General features: G+C 46.2%; 1 protein-coding gene across 1 annotated transcript; it reads left to right on the top strand.

The window, feature by feature from the left end:
- Nucleotides 1-681: 681 nt before the first annotated feature.
- On the top strand, nt 682-17,119 carry NAT10 (N-acetyltransferase 10). The gene is made up of 28 exons (XM_083864145.1): nt 682-871; nt 2,372-2,463; nt 2,818-2,989; nt 3,289-3,411; nt 3,755-3,816; nt 4,052-4,166; nt 5,448-5,555; nt 5,638-5,771; nt 6,143-6,236; nt 6,605-6,703; nt 7,222-7,358; nt 7,445-7,569; nt 7,839-7,989; nt 8,395-8,491; nt 9,340-9,456; nt 9,553-9,654; nt 9,761-9,835; nt 10,324-10,440; nt 10,604-10,737; nt 11,194-11,242; nt 11,693-11,786; nt 11,882-11,992; nt 12,315-12,487; nt 12,586-12,705; nt 13,294-13,392; nt 13,766-13,839; nt 14,948-15,031; nt 16,023-17,119. Exons 1-28 carry the CDS (start codon nt 764-766, stop codon nt 16,114-16,116), a joined length of 3,060 nt encoding a protein of 1,019 aa, XP_083720271.1. The 5' UTR covers nt 682-763; the 3' UTR covers nt 16,117-17,119.
- The last annotated feature ends 466 nt before the right edge of the window (nt 17,120-17,585 follow it).

Below are 17,585 nucleotides of genomic sequence, written 5' to 3'. Positions count from 1 at the left end.
TTGTTTTCTGGGTGTGTTCTGTTTGCTCCCTGCAGTCTTTTTTTCCTTGGGAAACTTGCTCCAAATATCCTTTTTATTCTATATTTCTTTTTGGACACCCAGACTCACAGTTTGCTGCTGTGGAAATGGAATTATCCTTATTAAAATCAGATTTTTGCCTGCTCTTTGTGCCTGGAGGGAGCCGCAGGCAGTGTTTCTTCACACCAAAGCCATAAAAATAAAATAAGATAAAATAAAATAAAGCAAAATAAAATAAAATAAAGTAAAATAAAGCAAAATAAAATAAAGCAAAATAAAATAAGATAGATGTTGCAATCACGACTGAAGTTTAGTTCCATCCCCCACTTTACAGCCAAAAATCACTGAAATGAATAAGTAAATAAATAAATAGATAAATAATTAAATAAATTTTAAATAAATTAGATTGATAAATAAGATAGATGGATGGATAAATGGCAGCTGTGGGGGGTAAGGGTTACCCCGTGTCTCGCAGGGATTTGGGGAGCCACCTGGGCACAGGAGTCCTTTCCCATGTGAAAAGCTACTTTCAGTTATTCTGCTTGAAAGTCCGAGATGCAGAGAAATGTGTGTTTATACAGAAATGTGTGTTCAGGAGTAGCTACGAGCAGGCGGCCGGCGCGGGCAGCCCCGGGGTCCTCCCACGCCGCGCGGCGCCCGCGCCCGGCCCCACGTGTCTCCCACGTGGTGCAGCGGCAGCGGAGCGGCCGGAGAAGCTCCGGGAGCAGCCCCGGGAGCCGCAGCCATGCAGCGCCGCAAGGTGGACAACCGCATCCGCGTCCTCATCGAGAACGGCGTGGCGGAGCGGCAGCGGAGCCTGTTCGTGGTGGTGGGAGACCGCGGCAAGGACCAGGTACCGCCGGCCCGGGGCTGAGACCCGCCCGCGCCCGCCGTGATTCCTCGGCCCCTGCTCCTCTCTGCTGCCGGCAGGAGTTAAACCCTCACAGCCACGGGCAGGCGATGCGGCCTGAGCGGGAGGGAACTCTCGGGGACAGAGAGGTTGGAAATGGCGCGTGAGACCTTCCCTCAGGCATCTCCTGTCTGGGAAGCTCGTGGACTTTAAATGAAACTCAGGACAGCCAGGGGTTCGTGCGTTTGGTTTGGTGTTTTTATATTGGGGCGAAGGAGATTGACTTTTCTGTCCAGCTGGAGGTTTTCACCCCTGGGTTCTGCCCTGAGCTGTGGTGGTTTCTCTCTCTCGGGCTGGGCTTTGACTCGTCTCGCTGATGAACCTGCTCGGTGAAGTTGTATGGAGGAAATCAAGTGATAAATTCGGTTTTCTTCAGAGACTCTGGCCCGGTGTTTTTCGATTGGGGAAGGGAAGAACAGCACAGCAAACCCATGGTGTTTTAGGATAAGTCAGTTCACAGAATCACAGAATTGTTCAGGGTGGAAAACTCCTCCCAGATCAGCAAGTCCAGCAAAACCAGCCACTGACCCACGTCCCCAAGTTCCACATCTGCGTGGCTTTTAAATCCCTGCAGGGATGGGGACTTGACAGCCCACTCAGGGAAGAGATTTTGCCTTATATCCAACCTAAATCTCCCCTGAGGCCGTTTCCTCTCCTCTTGTCTCTGTTCTGAGCCCGACCTGGCTGCCCCTTCCTGTCAGGGAGTTGTGGACAGCAATGAGGTCCCCCTGAGCCTCCTTTTCTCCAGGCTGAGCCCCTTTCCCAGCTCCCTCAGCCACTCCTGGTGCTCCAGACCCTTCCCCAGGTCCATTCCTTTCCCTGGACATGCTCCAGCCCCTCAGGGTCTTTCTTGCCCAAAAACTGAGCCCAGGATTTGAGGTGTGGCCTCCCCAGTGCTGAGTTTAAACAGTTTTAAACACTGCTGTGGTCCTGCTGCTGTTCTGTTCTGAGTGCTGTGTAACTGGTCATTCATTTGTCTCCAGTTTGTGGGCAAATAAAATAACTGTAAAAAAACCCCAAACCAACAACGTGGAGAAGATTGAGTTATTCAGGTGGTAGTACAGGAATGCCGGAATTATTTACTGAGGGGTTCTGGCATCTCCCAGGTCTGGTTGTGTTCAGTGAACTGGAAGTGTTCAGTTTCACTGAAACACTCTGTGGAAAATCCATATGGATGGGTTATCCATAAGAGACAAACACTAGGAACTGTGTTTAGCCTGGAATTATCAGTGTTAGTTCTGCCAGAGAAGGGAACTAAGGGAACAGGAGGTAAAATCCAGTGTCCTGCAGCCTTGGAGAAGGCACAGACACAGCTGTGCCTTGTGCCAAGGGCTCCCTCTGCTTTCCACAGTGGAAATACAGCTGTAAAATTCAGTTTACAAATACACTTTGCTTTTTGATGTTCCCCTGGGAGCTGTTTGTGAGTGTTGTGTGCTTTGGCAGGTTGTTATCCTCCACCACATGTTGTCCAAGGCCACGGTGAAGGCCAGGCCCTCTGTGCTGTGGTGCTACAAGAAGGAGCTGGGCTTCAGCAGGTGAGAGATCCCCCGGGTGTCCTGCTGCTCCCTGGGGAGCCACTGCTGCAGGCTCAGGGATTTGGGTGTGAGGGGAAGCCACGTTTGTTCCTGGAGGAGCCGAGGGGAGTTTTCTCTTCCAGGACTGAAATTTGGCTCCATAAATAGAGTGGGCACTGGCAGAAAGTACCTCTGTACTCTAACACTGACTCTGCTACCCTGGACCACACTCCCCCTCACCTTTTTAATCTCCAAACTTGGCTTCCTCAGCTGTTTAACCTCATTCATATTTAGGACTGAGCTCTGACTTCCAGACTCAGCCTGAGCACCCTTTTCCCAAAAAAACTCCTGTATAATTTCTTTTTTTTCTCACAGCCACCGGAAGAAGAGGATGAGGCAGCTGCAGAAGAAGATTAAGAGTGGAACTCTGAACATCAAGGATGATGATCCCTTCGAGCTGTTCATAGCAGCCACAAACATCCGCTACTGCTACTACAACGAAACGCACAAGATCCTTGGGAACACCTTTGGAATGTGTGTCCTTCAGGTAAGGAGTTACTTGGCTCCCTAAAGGGAATTGCAATAGTCAGTTGAAGTGCTGCAAGAATAGGATTTGTTGCTTCTGTCCCTTCAGTTTTGGTGGCCTTGCTTGTCCCTCAGGAGTTGTGTGAGGGTGAGGTGGCCTCATGGGTAGGAGCTGTAACAGGACATTGGTTGGTGCAAATTTAAGTGTGAATTAAACTTATAAAGGAATGAAATTTTTAGGCTTTCTGTGCCTTTTAGTAGGAGCCAGCTGCACTGCTGGACTCTGGGCAACTCTGAAGTTCTGTTTACTCTTTTTACAAGGATTTTGAAGCCTTGACTCCAAACTTGTTGGCCAGAACTGTGGAGACAGTGGAAGGTGGTGGAATCGTGGTGATTCTGCTGAGGACGATGAACTCCCTGAAGCAGCTCTACACAATGACCATGGTATGTGCAGCACAACGTGCCTGTTCTCTGCCAGCAGCTACATTGAGGTGGTGCTGAATGGGTATTTATTGGTTCTGTTATTGAGCTGTTACCTTCCTTCCATCATCTTTCCTGCTCCTTCACTCATCTGTGATGGGGTTTATTACACTCCGGCGTTTCTGAAACGCTGCAGGTGTGGGTGTTTCACAACAAAGTCAGAATCCTCCTGTCTGGGATGTGCTGTGGCTGGGATGGAGAGACAAGAGTGGGAAAGAAGGGCTCACAATCCTGTACACGTCACTGTCCCTGGTGCCCCTTGGCCAGGTTGACATTTCCTTTCTGTTTTCTTTGCTTTCTCTCTCAGGACGTTCACTCTCGCTACAGGACAGAGGCGCACCAGGACGTGGTGGGGAGGTTCAATGAGAGGTGAGTGACTCAGAGTGCAAAGGATCTGAGCTGTCTGCCCAAGGAAAGCACCAGGAACAGCCTTGGGTATTCCTGATGGAAAACATTCCACAGGTTTGCATTGGAACAGGCCTTCTTTGGGAGCTGCACTTACTCAGCTGTGGCTGGCTGTAAATACTCTGTGTTTAGAATGAATTCAAACGAGCCACCAGAGAGTGGTGCTGGTGTTTTCACTGAGTTTTCTCTGCCTGCTCAGGTTCATCCTGTCCCTGGCCTCGTGCAAGACCTGCCTGGTGATCGATGACCAGCTGAACATCCTGCCCATCTCCAGCCACGCTGCAAACATCACTCCTGTCCCCCCTCAGTCCCAGGTCAGTGAGGGATCCCAGCCCTTTTTCCTGGCAGAAATCCTTCTCAGTTGGCCATGGGGTGTAAAAAATTTATTTTTTTTTTAATTTCACCCTGATTTATATCAAAGGATGGCATTGCAGAGAGGATGCAGAATGTCCTGCAAAAATTATGTGTGTGAAATATGGGGAACTGTTTTTTCTGTACTCTGCTTATTTTTTTTTAATTTTCTGTCCCACCTCTTTTTGTGCTTGCCTATATTTATTAATTTTCCTGTACTGCTGCTCAGCCCAGTGAGGTGGAGCTTGATTGTGGTTGCATGGAGGAATTTGGAGCTGATGGACAGATGGGACAAGACAAATAAAAATACGTTCTTGGCAGTTGGAGGGCAGGAGAGCACTTTAGAAATAAGTATATTGCAGGCTCGGGACACAGCTGGAAGCTGTGGCAGTTGTTTCAATTTCTGAGTTACACCTGTCACCTTCCAGGAAAAATTTCCTGAGGATAATCCAGACACATATTTGCACTGTTAGAAATGTATCCTTTTTATCACTTCCAGTTGCAGACTGCAGTAAAGTGAAACCAATTTTAAACAGAAATCTTGAAGCATTTGAACTGTGCTGTGTGGCCTAAGAAATAACCAACACCTGTTGTAACAGGGTGCTGATTTAAAAAAACAAAAAACCAAAATAAAACAACCTCCTTTTATCATTAGAACAACACTGACAGCAGCACAAATGCTTATGTGTTGGCTGGAGAGGCTGGTGCCTTTGGAATTTTAAGTGACAACCAGGAAAATCAGCCTTCATTCCTGTCTAAAACTGATGATGTTTGTGTCCAAGTTTATTGTTTGGCACTGAAAGTCTTGATATCATTTTGGTATTGGTGCTGCAGTAGTTCTTACCCTTGCATGGACACTCCATGTGACAGGTGTAACAGAGATCATGAATGTCCAAAGACTGAAAAATGAATTAAATTATTCAGAACACTTTTCTATAATTGGTTTTTCCTAGCAATGCCATTCTCTAATTATTATGTACTGCAAAATCCTTTCCTTTTTCACCTTCCAAGCCTGGGCAAGTCAGGGGAGCATCTTTGTGACCGTTCTCCTGAAGATGCCTCCAAATTTAAGTGTTAAATCCATGTCTGTCCATATAAATTCCCGTGGGTTTGGGGTGTACGTTCTTCTCGTGGTAACTTTCCCTTCCAGCTCCGTTTCTCTGCCTGACCAAAGGTGTCAGAAGACACCACAAAGGTGGAATTGTGCTGGAATGCCCTTGGCTCATCCTGGTGTGTGCCTGCAGGAGGAGAGCCTGCGGCCCCAGGACTTGGAGCTGAGGGAGCTGAAGGAGAGCCTGCAGGACACGCAGCCTGTGGGAGTGCTGGTGGATGGCTGCAGAACCCTGGACCAGGTGGGTGTGCTGGCCACAGCTGGGCTGCTCACAGTGTGAGAGAAACTCCCAACACTCTTTTCTGGGCGTTCCTAATCCTCAGGCAAAAGCGGTTCTGAAGTTCATTGAAGCCATTTCTGAGAAGACCCTGAGGAGCACTGTGGCACTGACAGCAGCCAGGGGACGAGGGAAATCTGCTGCTTTGGGGCTGGCTATTGCTGGAGCAGTAGCTTTTGGGTGAGTGATCCTCCACTTCCCATCCCCCAAGCCTTGCCTGCATCCCTAAGTTTAAAAAAATAAAAAAGCAAAACCAAGATCTGAATATATTTGTAATTTCCAGTCCTAATTCCCTCATTTTCAGTCTTGTATCTTTTGATTGCTACATGTGCTGTAGGTCAGATTTTTCTTAGAACACAAAACATGATTTATGTCACACATAAATCATGATAAGTGTCTATAGAAATCTGCTGTGTTTTGGTTATTAGGTAAGGTTAACCCCTCCTGTTAAAACCCCATCCTATTTAGTACTTATATGGTAAAATTTGTTAGGAAAACTGTTCAGCTCTTGTTTTTTTTTGTTTTTTTTTTTTTTTTTTTTTTCTCTGCAGTTACTCCAATATCTTTGTCACATCTCCCAGCCCTGACAACCTTCACACTCTCTTTGAGTTCATATTTAAAGGCTTTGATGCACTGCAGTATCAGGTGAGGGGAGAAGACTATTTTACAATACTTGCAAAGCATTTCTGCCCAGGAGGATTTACACCTCATCTGTGCTTTTGACTACACATATGTGCTACCATGTTCTTTTTTACCATGTTCTGCAAGAAAAGAAATCATGGTAGAGTTATGTTTCTTTCTCTGTTTTTAAGCAGGGTAAACCAGCAGTTTCTTTGTGAAGCAGATTTTTAACATCAGTAAATAATTTCCCAGTTCTCAGGCCTTTGAGGCTTTTATAAGAATTTTTGATTAGAATGTGAAATAACAGTGAGTTGATTTTGATGATCATGATGGTAAATGATTTTTTTCTTAGGTCTTGGCTTTTTATATTGTTTAAAAATGTTATTTTCTAGGAACACCTGGACTATGAGATTGTTCAGTCCTTAAATCCAGAGTTCAACAAGGCAGTGGTCAGAGTGAATGTGTTCAAGGAGCACAGGCAGACCATCCAGGTAATTTGCATTCTTGCCTTTCCAGTTTTTTGTTCCTGGCTGTTGTTTTTGGGATTTTAAGCATGTTCATTCTGTGTGATCTATAACTGTGCTGGTGGGTTGTGCTGAAAGGCAGATCTTTAGGGAATGACCTCCTCAAAACACCTTCTCTCCTTCGGGGAATAACTTGTGGATTACAAATCTCCCTTGTGGGTTTCTCCCGAAACAAAAGCAAAGGAAGGTGAAAGGAGCAGTGCAGGAAGAGCTTTTAGTGATTAGATTTCCTTTATTTTCCTTACTCCTGCAGATGAATTCCTGTGGAACTGTGCTAAACAAGATGTGTGGGCCAGTCCTTGTTAGGGCAGCATAAACTCTCTCCTGACTTTCTGTTTTTCCATATCTCAGTCTCTGGCTTGGTGTTTGAGGAGAACAGGGGCAGCAAAGAGCTTTCTAAGGCTCCAGCTCAGTGAATTCTGACGTTTCCCTGATGGCAGGCAGGCTGCTGCTGGCAGTGACAGTGTCCAAACTCTCCTTTGCAGTACATACACCCAGCTGATTCTGTGAAGCTGGGCCAGGCCGAGCTCGTGGTGATCGATGAGGCTGCTGCCATCCCCCTGCCCCTGGTGAAGAACCTGCTGGGCCCTTACCTGGTGTTCATGGCTTCCACCATCAACGGGTAAGGCTGGAACAACCACACTGTGTCCCAGAGCTCTGGGTGGCTGCCTGGTTCCTTGCTGCAGCCTTTCTGTGTCCTGGCTCCAGGTATGAGGGCACGGGCCGGTCGCTGTCCCTGAAGCTCATCCAGCAGCTCCGCCAGCAGAGTGCCCAGAGCCAGGTGACCCTGACAGCAGAGAACAAAGCCACGGCCACTGCCAAGCTCACCTCAGGTACAGCACCTCTGGACTGTGTGTCCCCATGCCTGGGGACATCCCAGGGCTGTCCCACATATCCACGTGCTTTGCAGCTACGGGAAAGGGCTTATGTGGGAAAATGATGGAACTCCACTGGTTTTCCCCCACAAGTTTCAGATTTTAAGAGGTGACAAGTGACAGTTTTCTAATCTGGGAGCCCTTCAGAGCACAGGGATCCTGTGGGATGCTTGTCTGGCTGTGCCTTCCAGCACTGAATGTCCTTTGGTCCTTTGTAACCCTTGCAGCTCGCACACTGCATGAGGTGTCCCTGCACGAGTCCATCAGATACGCCCCTGGGGACCCCGTGGAGAAGTGGCTGAATGATCTCCTGTGCTTGGACTGCCTCAACATCACCAGGATCATCTCTGGCTGCCCTCTGCCTGACACCTGTGACCTGTATCCTTGCTGAATGTTTCTCAGCCTGGCTGGTGGTTGGTTGTGCAGCTGATGGGATAAGCTCAGCACACAACCTTTCCCCTAAGACCTCACTCCTGGAGTTAAGCTCTCATTGCACTGCTGGTGTGTGCTGCCAGGATATCACCAAACCCCACTTTTGCTGTAGAGGCAACCTCTCAAGGAAGGGTTGCATGAAGGGAAGCACTTGTTGGAGTTATAAAAGGTTTATCTTTACAGATGAAAGGTATTAAAGCTGCAAACACGGCCCAGTGTCATTTATTCTTGTAGGTTAAGCTGTGGAGTCTAAGAGGACAAGCCAACTTGTGGCCCAGATATTGAAAATAAACCAACAGGAAGCTTTTTCCTGGTTTCCAAGGAGTTTTTTTCCTTAACCCCTGTGTTTAGATACTATGTAAATAGAGACACACTCTTTTGTTATCACAGAGCATCAGAAGTTTTCCTGCAGAGACTCATGGCCCTCTATGTGGCTTCACATTACAAGGTAGGGCTTGGGCTTCTTCCATCCAATATAATTCCCCATTTCAGTGTGGATATTTTTTCTGGGAGAGCAGTGCTTGTTATGACAGCCTGATTGAGATTTCTCAACAGCTTCTGTTGCTTCTTGCTGTGTTCAAAGCTGTATTCTCTTTTCTCTGAGATCTCTGCCTGTACATCCTGGATTTCCAGATAGCCTGGAATATTTTTGTCTGGAGAAAATGTGGAGACTAAAATTCTAAATGAGCCTCCAAGTTTGTCAGGGTTTTATCAGTGCTGAACTTCATTTGCAGTTCTCTTTACCATGTTCTAGTGGCCTAAAGTTCACCAAGAGCAGCACTATTATGAGACTGAAAAGAGGAATAATTCATCTCAAGGTTTCTAGACCAGGGGTGATCTGTAAATACGAGTGGGGAAGTCCAGAAGTGCTGAACTACTGAGTACTAGAAATGTGAGGCTTAAAAAAAAAATTAGGATTTGGTATTTAGGAGGTAAGGAGCTGTATGAAAATAGGAAGTTCAGGTTCATACATACTGGAGCACAAGGCTTCCCTTGAGGAAAACAGATGCAGCCTGGGAGTGTGACAGCTGTGAGCTGGCCTGGGAGCTCCACCATCCCTCAGCACTGTACGAGTTCCACATTTCTTAGTAGCTCTGAATTTGGGAAATGGAGGGATTGTTTAGAAATCTTTGAAGCTCTCCTCATGGGTAACACTCTCAGACACATTTGTGGCATTCATGGGGTTGTCCTGTGCAGGCCAGGGGCTGGACTCAATCCTGATTTGTCTCTTCCAGCTGAGGTTATTCTGTGATTCTCTGGACACTTTTTCACCTTTCTGATGTCTTCACTCCCCAGAACTCCCCCAATGATCTCCAGATGCTCTCTGATGCCCCTGCCCATCATCTCTTTTGCCTTCTGCCTCCTGTTCCACCCACCCAGAATTCATTACCAGAAGTCCTGGCTGTTGTTCAGGTAAGAGAACAACTCGAGTGTCAATTTTGATCCTGGTACAGTTGAGTAGGAGAAAGCATTTTGTGTATGTTCACGGTTGTGTGTCTTTTCTGGCAGGTGTGCATGGAGGGAGAGATCTCCCGCCAGTCAATCATGAACAGCCTCTCCAGGGGAAAGAAAGCCTCTGGTGATCTTATTCCCTGGACTGTTTCAGAGCAGGTGGGTGATCTGGCTGTGCACTCTCACCCAGGGTGTGTCTCCTGTATTTCTGGTTTCCAGGGTGCCTAGCTGTGTCCATTCAATGGGCTTTTTGTCCCTTGTGCAGTTCCAGGATCCGGACTTCGGGGGCCTCTCTGGCGGGCGCGTCGTTCGCATTGCTGTTCACCCGGATTACCAGGGGGTAAATAAAGGACCTGGGGCCCAGCTGTGGTGGTGGGGCCATGGAAATGCCTCTCTGGGGGGAGCTCAGGAACAGGGCAAACACTGCACTTCCTCCAGTTTCCAGCATTTTAAGCTCAGGGCACCCAACCAGTGCTCCCATCATTCCCAGGCAGCAAGGGAGCATCCCGAGCCGACATACACCATCCGGATCCAGGGATATTTTCTGGGACATTACCAAGTGCTTGGCATTTTCTGAGGGCCAGAGTTAAGCCCCAAGAATCATTACACAGCCCTGAACTACCAGGGCTGATTCTGATTTCAGACATCCTATTTCTGTACACTCCTTCTCCCTGTAGCTGCCCTGTGGCCAAAAAAAGCATTTTTGCAGTGCCTGGGTGATGTCTGCACTGCTGATTGTTAATGGGTTTTAAGGGGAGAATGTAGTTGCCCTGTATGAAAAATCAGAGACCTCGTTTTCCTCACAGTGTTGTTGTTGCCTCTTCACAGATGGGCTATGGCAGCAGAGCTCTGACTTTGCTGCAGATGTACTACGAAGGCAAATTCCCATGTTTGGAAGAAGAAACAGTTCAAAAGCCAAAAGAAATCACAACTGTGAGCAGTGAGGTTGGTAGTTTTTAAAATTTTCTGTCATTCTAAGCTGCATCATTTCCCCTGTAAGTCTCCACTCTGTAGTGAGGAAATAGATTTGATTTTCATACAGAAGAAGAGCTTTAATTTGCAGCTTTTGTGGGGGTTGCTGCTAACCCATTCCCACTTTCTTTTCCAGACTGTTGGTTTATTAGAAGAGGTTGTGACACCTCGGAAGGATTTGCCTCCTTTGCTGCTCAAACTGAGTGAGAGACAAGCTGAGCACCTGGACTATCTTGGGGTGTCTTATGGCCTGACACCCAGATTGCTCAAGTAGGACATGATTCCATTTCCCAGTTGCATCTTGCTTTTCTTAAACAGATATTGAGCTTTACTTGCCCAGGTTTTCCAGGGTATAGAAGTAAGAACAGACTGTGGTACACAGGGAGTGGTTAAATTCTAATCCCTGTGACCTGTAGAAACTTGAGGTGCTGCTGATTTCAGAGCTGGTGGTTGTTTTCCTGACTGATGTAAATGCCTTTCACAGCATTTTTGTGAAAGTTTGTGCATTTTTTGACATCACAGTCATAATTTTTCACTCCCCTGAGCTGGATCTTCAGTCAGATGGGTGCTGTTCTGCTTTCTGTCAGGGCTCATTTGCACTGATTGTTGGAATGCCTTGAGAGACTTGTGCTGTCCTTGCACAGCAGATAAACTGCATTTAACCACAATTTATTCCTGTGTGGTCAACAGCTCCATAATTCTCAGTGTGTTCCCTCTTTTTCCCAGGTTTTGGAAGCGTGCTGGATTTGTGCCAGTTTATCTGAGGCAGACCCCTGTAAGTACCACACTGCTCCTGAGTGAAAATCCAGCCCTGCTGAAATCCCTGGGCATGGATTCCCGTAGTTTTTCTGTGAGAAGGGGTTTGGGGCAGGAAGGCTTGCAGAGACTGCTTTTAGGGCTTGGTTTATGTTCATTTTTGTTCTTTGGGCCTATAGTTAAGGAGTAGAGTTTTAGGGTTGTGAATGTGGGCTCTAAGTAGCTTGCACATAAAAATTTAGAGCTGTTGAGGGCTATTAATGTAGTTAGTGCTAAAAATAGCTGAGATTTACCAAATTCTAGAAGTTCATGGGTTTTCCATTAGGTGGAGGTGGTCAGTAGCAGTTGATGAATTTGTTGTTGATGATTTAGAAGGTATCTTCCTTACTCAGCTGAGCAGAGTGCAAAAGGTTCATGGGGATGATGGGAAATCCCTCACAGAATCACAGATTTGTATCTTATTTATCAGAATGACCTGACAGGGGAGCACTCCTGCATCATGCTGAAGATGCTCAATGAAGAAGACTCTGAGCAGGAGCCTTGGCTCACTGCCTTCTGGAAAGGTAACTCTGATCCTGCTGACTCTCAAGAACCCTCTGGGCTGTTTATTATTCTAGAGGTCCACTGGGATAATTTATTTTGTTCTCTTGCCCTATAGATTTTAGGAGGCGCTTCCTTTCCCTGCTTTCCTACCAGTTCAGCACCTTCTCTCCTTCCTTGGCACTGAATATCCTACAGAACAAAAATATCAAACAGCAGCCCCAAGCACGTGAGTACCCTGACTGGGACAGCTGTAAGTGCATGCCAGAGCATGGCTGGAGCCTGGCATCTGCAATTTGCTGTTTTCTCAAGACGATCAACAAGAAAGAGTCCTCTGGGGGAGAACTTGGTACCTGTGTCTTGTGGGGTTGTAGTGTCGGTGTTGGTTAGAGGGTTTTTTTGCTGCAGGAAGGGGACAAACCTCTTTTACAGCAAAACCAATGTGAATTGTTAACAGGCAAAGGGAAAATATTAAATACCTGAACAGCTGTGATCCTGGGCAGCTCTGGAGAACATTCCTGACCTTGCTGTCTATCCCTTGTCCCCACCAGCCATCAGCCGTGCGGAGCTGGAGTCGGTGTTCATCCCCTACGACCTGAAGAGGCTGGAGATGTATTCCCGCAACATGGTGGACTATCACCTCATCATGGACATGGTTCCCACCATTGCCAGGATGTTCTTCCTCAGCCAGATGGGAGATATCTCCCTCTCTGCTGCACAGTCGGTGTGTCTGGACGGGGTGGAGCAAGGGTTTGGGGAAAACATGGAGCGCAGTGTGTGTCTATGTTTGCTCTGTGGCTGACCCATGTGTCTTCTCCTCAGGCCCTCTTCCTGGGGATTGGCCTGCAGCATAAATCTCTGGACCAGCTGGAAAAGGAGCTGGAACTGCCCAGCAGTCAGTTGATGGGGCTCTTCAACAGGATCATCCGCAAAGTAGTGCAGGTGGGAGCAGCAGGACAAGCCTTGGTCGTGTGGGGGGGACCCTAATTCCAATATTAACTGAAAATGTGGTGCTAAGGGAGAGCTGGATCAGAGCTGGGCATCCTTAACATGTCCCCAGTTACTGACCATAAACTTCTTGGAAAGGTGGGGAAAATCCCTGCTGGAAAATGGGTGGCAATGATTTAAATGAACTGGATGATCTTTAAGGTCCCTTCCAGCCCAGATCACTTCATGATTCTGTGTAGTGATTTCCCCGATAAGAACACTTATCTTGTGGTTTTTCATGCTGAAATGACCTGACCAGAATGCTGAGCAGACAAGCCATGTTGCCTGAGCCATTGGTCAGAGCATTGGTGTCATCTCAGCTTTCCTTGGAAAAAAATAAAATTATTTTCCAGTGTTATCTAGAGGTAGACTTAAAATCCAGTGAAATAATTGGAAAGTTTTAGATCTGGTTGCTGGTTTTCTTTCTCTCTAAGGTTCAGGATAGCAAAGCTCCTGAAGTCTGGCAATAGGAGTTCATTGTAGAGGTGATAAAGGGTGTTTTAAAAGCCAAGTCTTACATGTGCTGGGTTATTTAATTTTCAGCTGTTCAACACAGTCCAGGAAAAAGCTGTGGAGGAGCAGATGGCAGCAACAAAGGATGTTGTGATGGAGCCAACGCTGAAATCTTTAAATGACGATTTGGTAATTACAGACTTTATTCCTGGTTCATATGTAGACACTTCAGGGAGTTCCCTTGAGGGCAGAAACATTAAATTTTCTTAGATAGGAAGGGTTCCACGCCATGACTGGCACTGTAAGGGAGTTTAAACCTGACAGGTTTGCATTATGTGCTCCTGAAGTTGTGCCTTTAAGTTTCAATACCAGGTTTTCACAGAAAATGACAAGTTTGTGTGTACAAATAACGTAAAAATGCAATTATATGAAAGAGAGAAGCTATTCAGGATCAGCTGGTATTTGTTTTAAGGAACGTATTTGTGGGAAAAGGCATTTTCCTCTCATTACAAATTCATTGTTGCCCTCAGGACCTAATGCATCTTGTGCTGTCCTCTTTCAGGAGGAGGCTGCAAAGGAATTCCAAGAAAAGCACAAGCAAGATGTGATGAAACTGAAGGAAATGGACCTTACACAGTAAGAATTAATTTGCCTAGGTCTCAAATACAGTTTTTCCCTAGGTGGAATGCTGGGTCTTGCTGAGATTTGTGCACAAGGCTGTAGGGGCAGTAAACCATCAGTAAATGAGAACTAGTGTGTATTGTCAGCAGTGGGTAAAACATTAAAAAACCCAAATCAACACAAAAAGAGTAACACAACCAGAGCTTCTACTTAAGTGTCAGCAGATTTCTGTCTTTCTGGACCAACAGGAGTTACAGATGCCGCTGATTGTCTCTCTTCTCTCTCCCCTCCCACTTTTTGTCCTATAAACACCGTGCTGATGTCCCAGGAATGTTGTCTGGCTTGGCTCTAAATTGATCTCTGTTAAATCTGGCCAAAGGAATAAAAGCTTCTTTGAATCTTTGGTTGTCACGTTTTAAGAAAGGACAAGGATGGATGTGATTTGAAGTGACTTGCAAGTCAGTCACATAAGGAAAATAATACAACTAAAATGTTTTAAAATCAATTCCATTTTGTAGCATTGGTAGTACTACATACCTTTTTTGTCATTTTGGAACATGTTTCCTTTATTTTTTTCTTTTTCTCAGCCAGAAATAGAGTTTTGTTCTCCTCCATGAGGAGATAGAGACAAAAATCTATTTTGAATACTTTTCAATGCAGATTATAGAAAACTTGTGAGGCTTTGCCCAGCATTGTTCAGCTTTGTGGACAAAGCCTTATCTATTCCAGATCTCTAAGAATTTGAGATGGAGAGCAGTCACTCAGTTTTGCTACACAATTGCTTTGCCTCTTGAAATCTGGGTGTAATTTCCAGGGTGCTTGAACACCCAGACAAGGGTTACAGGACATGAGCTTATTTGAGTAGCAATCATTGTCTTTATTTCTCTTTTCAAAAGCAATCTGCAGCTCTTCACTTCTTCCCAGACTGATTTAGAAAAACTGTCCCATGCCAGCTTTGCCAGCCTGACTTTGTGTGTGTTTCCCAAATCCTATTTGGTTGGGTGCTGGCACAGTGGCTTTGTTTGCAGAGCAGCTTGTGCCTGACATAGAAATACCTTATTTTTATGTTTTTTTTTTCCTTTGTGCTAACAGTTTGGCTTGACTTTTCCTTTGCCTTTCCTAGGTACATTATCCGGGGAGATGACGAGGAGTGGAATGAGGTGCTGAGCAAAGCAGGACAGAACGCTTCTGTCGTCAGCTTGAAAAGGTAAAGGAAGTTGAAATATCCCACAGAGGTCTCTCTGGTCTTTCCTGCTGGCTTTGTTAAAATGTTTCCCAAAATAGTGAAGCCTAAGGGTTAAATGAACTCAGTGTCCTGGATAGATCCTCGGTTTTTCTGGGGGGATTGGGGTGTGAGCAGCTGCAAGCTGTACTACCCAATGTTTCTGTGCTGCTCTGAGGACAGTCCTCTCTTCATTAACTTGGGTAGTTCTGACTTTATTGCCAATGGTCTGATCCTGATCCCACACAGAGGCTGGAACTATTCTTCCCTTGGGTCACTCATTCTACCTGACTGCCCCATTTGCTTTGGGATCTAACACTGGGTGGGAGCCCCTGGAGATAATGCAAATTCAGGGAAGAATGTGAGCTTGAGCCTTGAAAACATCTGTGTTTCTGCAATTCCTTAATTTTCATCCATCTTCCTTCATCTGCCTTGCCTAGCATGTAATCTTCCCATACTTTTCCTTGGGGATTTATAACTGAGACTTCCCTGCTCACTTATTTCCCCTTCCTGGTGTCCCTGACAGCTCAAGTAATTATGTGATCTCTATTCCACCCTTTCATGGTTTTTTCCGAGCTGTAAGTGTCCAAAAGCCTTCCAGGAAGGAGAGAGTCTTGGCAGTTGATTATAAAGATCAGAGCTTGGAATTCTGTTGTGTTTACTTGAGTCAGAACCCAGTGCAGAGACAAAATGGAATGCTTAAAACTATCAATGGTAGTTTCTCTTCTAGGTACTCTAAACTCCAGATGCTCCATTTAGGACAGATGAAGTTTTGAAAAGCAAAGACAAGCTAAAAGTCAAGGTCTTCTGTGTTAGAGAATCTCAGGACCCTGTAAAATTTAAGTCAGGCTCTTGTTTTTGCTTTTTCTAGCACCAAGTTGAAGTTTTCTCCCTCGCTCCCATTTTACAACAAAAATTTCCCTGCTGGATGGCAATCCAGTGTATTTTTAACAGATGTTTTGTACCTGTTTGCCAGTGAGAAGAAAAGAAAACTAGAAACAGCACGAGGACCCAAGCAACAGAAGAAATTTAAGAAGACTAAAGATCTAAAGCAGAAGAGGAAGAAATGACTTTAAGGACAATCAATGAACTTAAATGAACAAGTGTTGGGTCTTAAGAAGTCCTATTCTCCTCTAAAGCAAGAGACTTGGAGGGAAGAAAAATGCTTAGAGGAATCTTTCAAGTGTTTGTATTGTGGGAAGAGCAGTGTTCAAGTGTTTGTGTGAAGATTTTTATATGAAGTGTGAGTGAGGAACTGGAATGTATTGAATTACTGTTATGAAGGTGCTTGAGCAGCTTCAGTGTTCCCATTCCAAGAGTGCAGATCAGTCTGTAAACTTCCTGCATCCTAATGGTTCTGTGGTTTATTAAACAAGAGTTTGGACAACAGAGGACAGAAATGTGACTCTACCTTAGCACTGCAGCACACCTTGATCTCTGCAGCTGCTGGTTCTGGTGGTCCTTTGGAGCTTGAGGAGGCTTTTATGTGTTTTGTATTTGGGGCTGGCTGATCACTGCACACTTGCTCTGTCTCTCTGCTGTCCCCTTGGCTTTGGTGGAAAGTTTTGTGTTCAGGTTGCCAGAAATCAGCACTATTGTACCAAAATCTGGTTGTGTGATCTTCTCTTTGACCTCAGGGGCCAGTTGAGCAGCCAAGCACTGAATTCCCAGCAGCAATAGCTGTGTGCTAGTCTGGAGCTGGGACTTGCTGTCAACATCCAGAGGCTTCAAACCCAGGGCAAACCTTTTCCATTGAGTGTCCCAATCCCAATCCTGAGTGCCCTGGTGCATTGCCTTGATATTCTTCTGGCTTTTTGCTGTGGGGGTTTGGAACAGAGACCTCCCTTCAGCTGATGCACAGCAGTGTTGTATTTATGTATTTACCTGCAGATCTCACAGCTCCTTTTCATGGCAAATCCTAAGGAAACAGTTCCTTGCTAGATAAAGACAGCTTTTCTTCTCTAGGAGGCTGATTTTAATTAAACATGGGTTTTGCACAACACAGCCTGTGCCTGCCTGTGGTTTGGAAGCATGTGGTGTCTGTGGTGTGCCACCACAGCTGGTGACAGTAGCACATCCCTGAGCAGGGCCATCAGCAGCCCTCAGGGGCTGGGATCACCCAGCAGCACTGCCAGGGCTGTGGTGGCCACTGGCTGCCCTGGACTGGCTCCAGAGGTCTTGGAAAGAGCAGACATGGAAGGCAAGGAGTGTGAGGCTCTTGGGAGCTTTACCCAGAAGAAAAGGTGAGTGTGAATTCTCCCTGGTTTTGCTGTTACTGTTAAAAATAGTGGTGTGCACCCTGAGATGGTCTGTCCTCTTGTTTATTCCTTGGAGCCTGTTGGAGTCCTGGCATGGATTTGGGTGGAGCCAAGTATCTGGAGCTGTGAGGTTTTTCCTGTCAGAAATCCATGATGGGGATGTTTTTCCAGGCTGTTCTGAGGGGAAGGAAGAGCTTTGGAGTCATTGCAGCCACAGGCTGCAGTGGGTGCATCCCCTGGGTGGCTGCAGTTCCCTGCGTGGGGAGGGAGGGAGCCTGTGC

This window comes from Zosterops lateralis, assembly GCF_965231275.1.
Source record: "Zosterops lateralis genome assembly, chromosome: 6".
NCBI lineage: Eukaryota > Metazoa > Chordata > Aves > Passeriformes > Zosteropidae > Zosterops > Zosterops lateralis.
The sequence above is the reverse complement of the archived record's forward strand: the minus strand, read 5'-3'. Positions and strand labels throughout refer to the sequence as shown.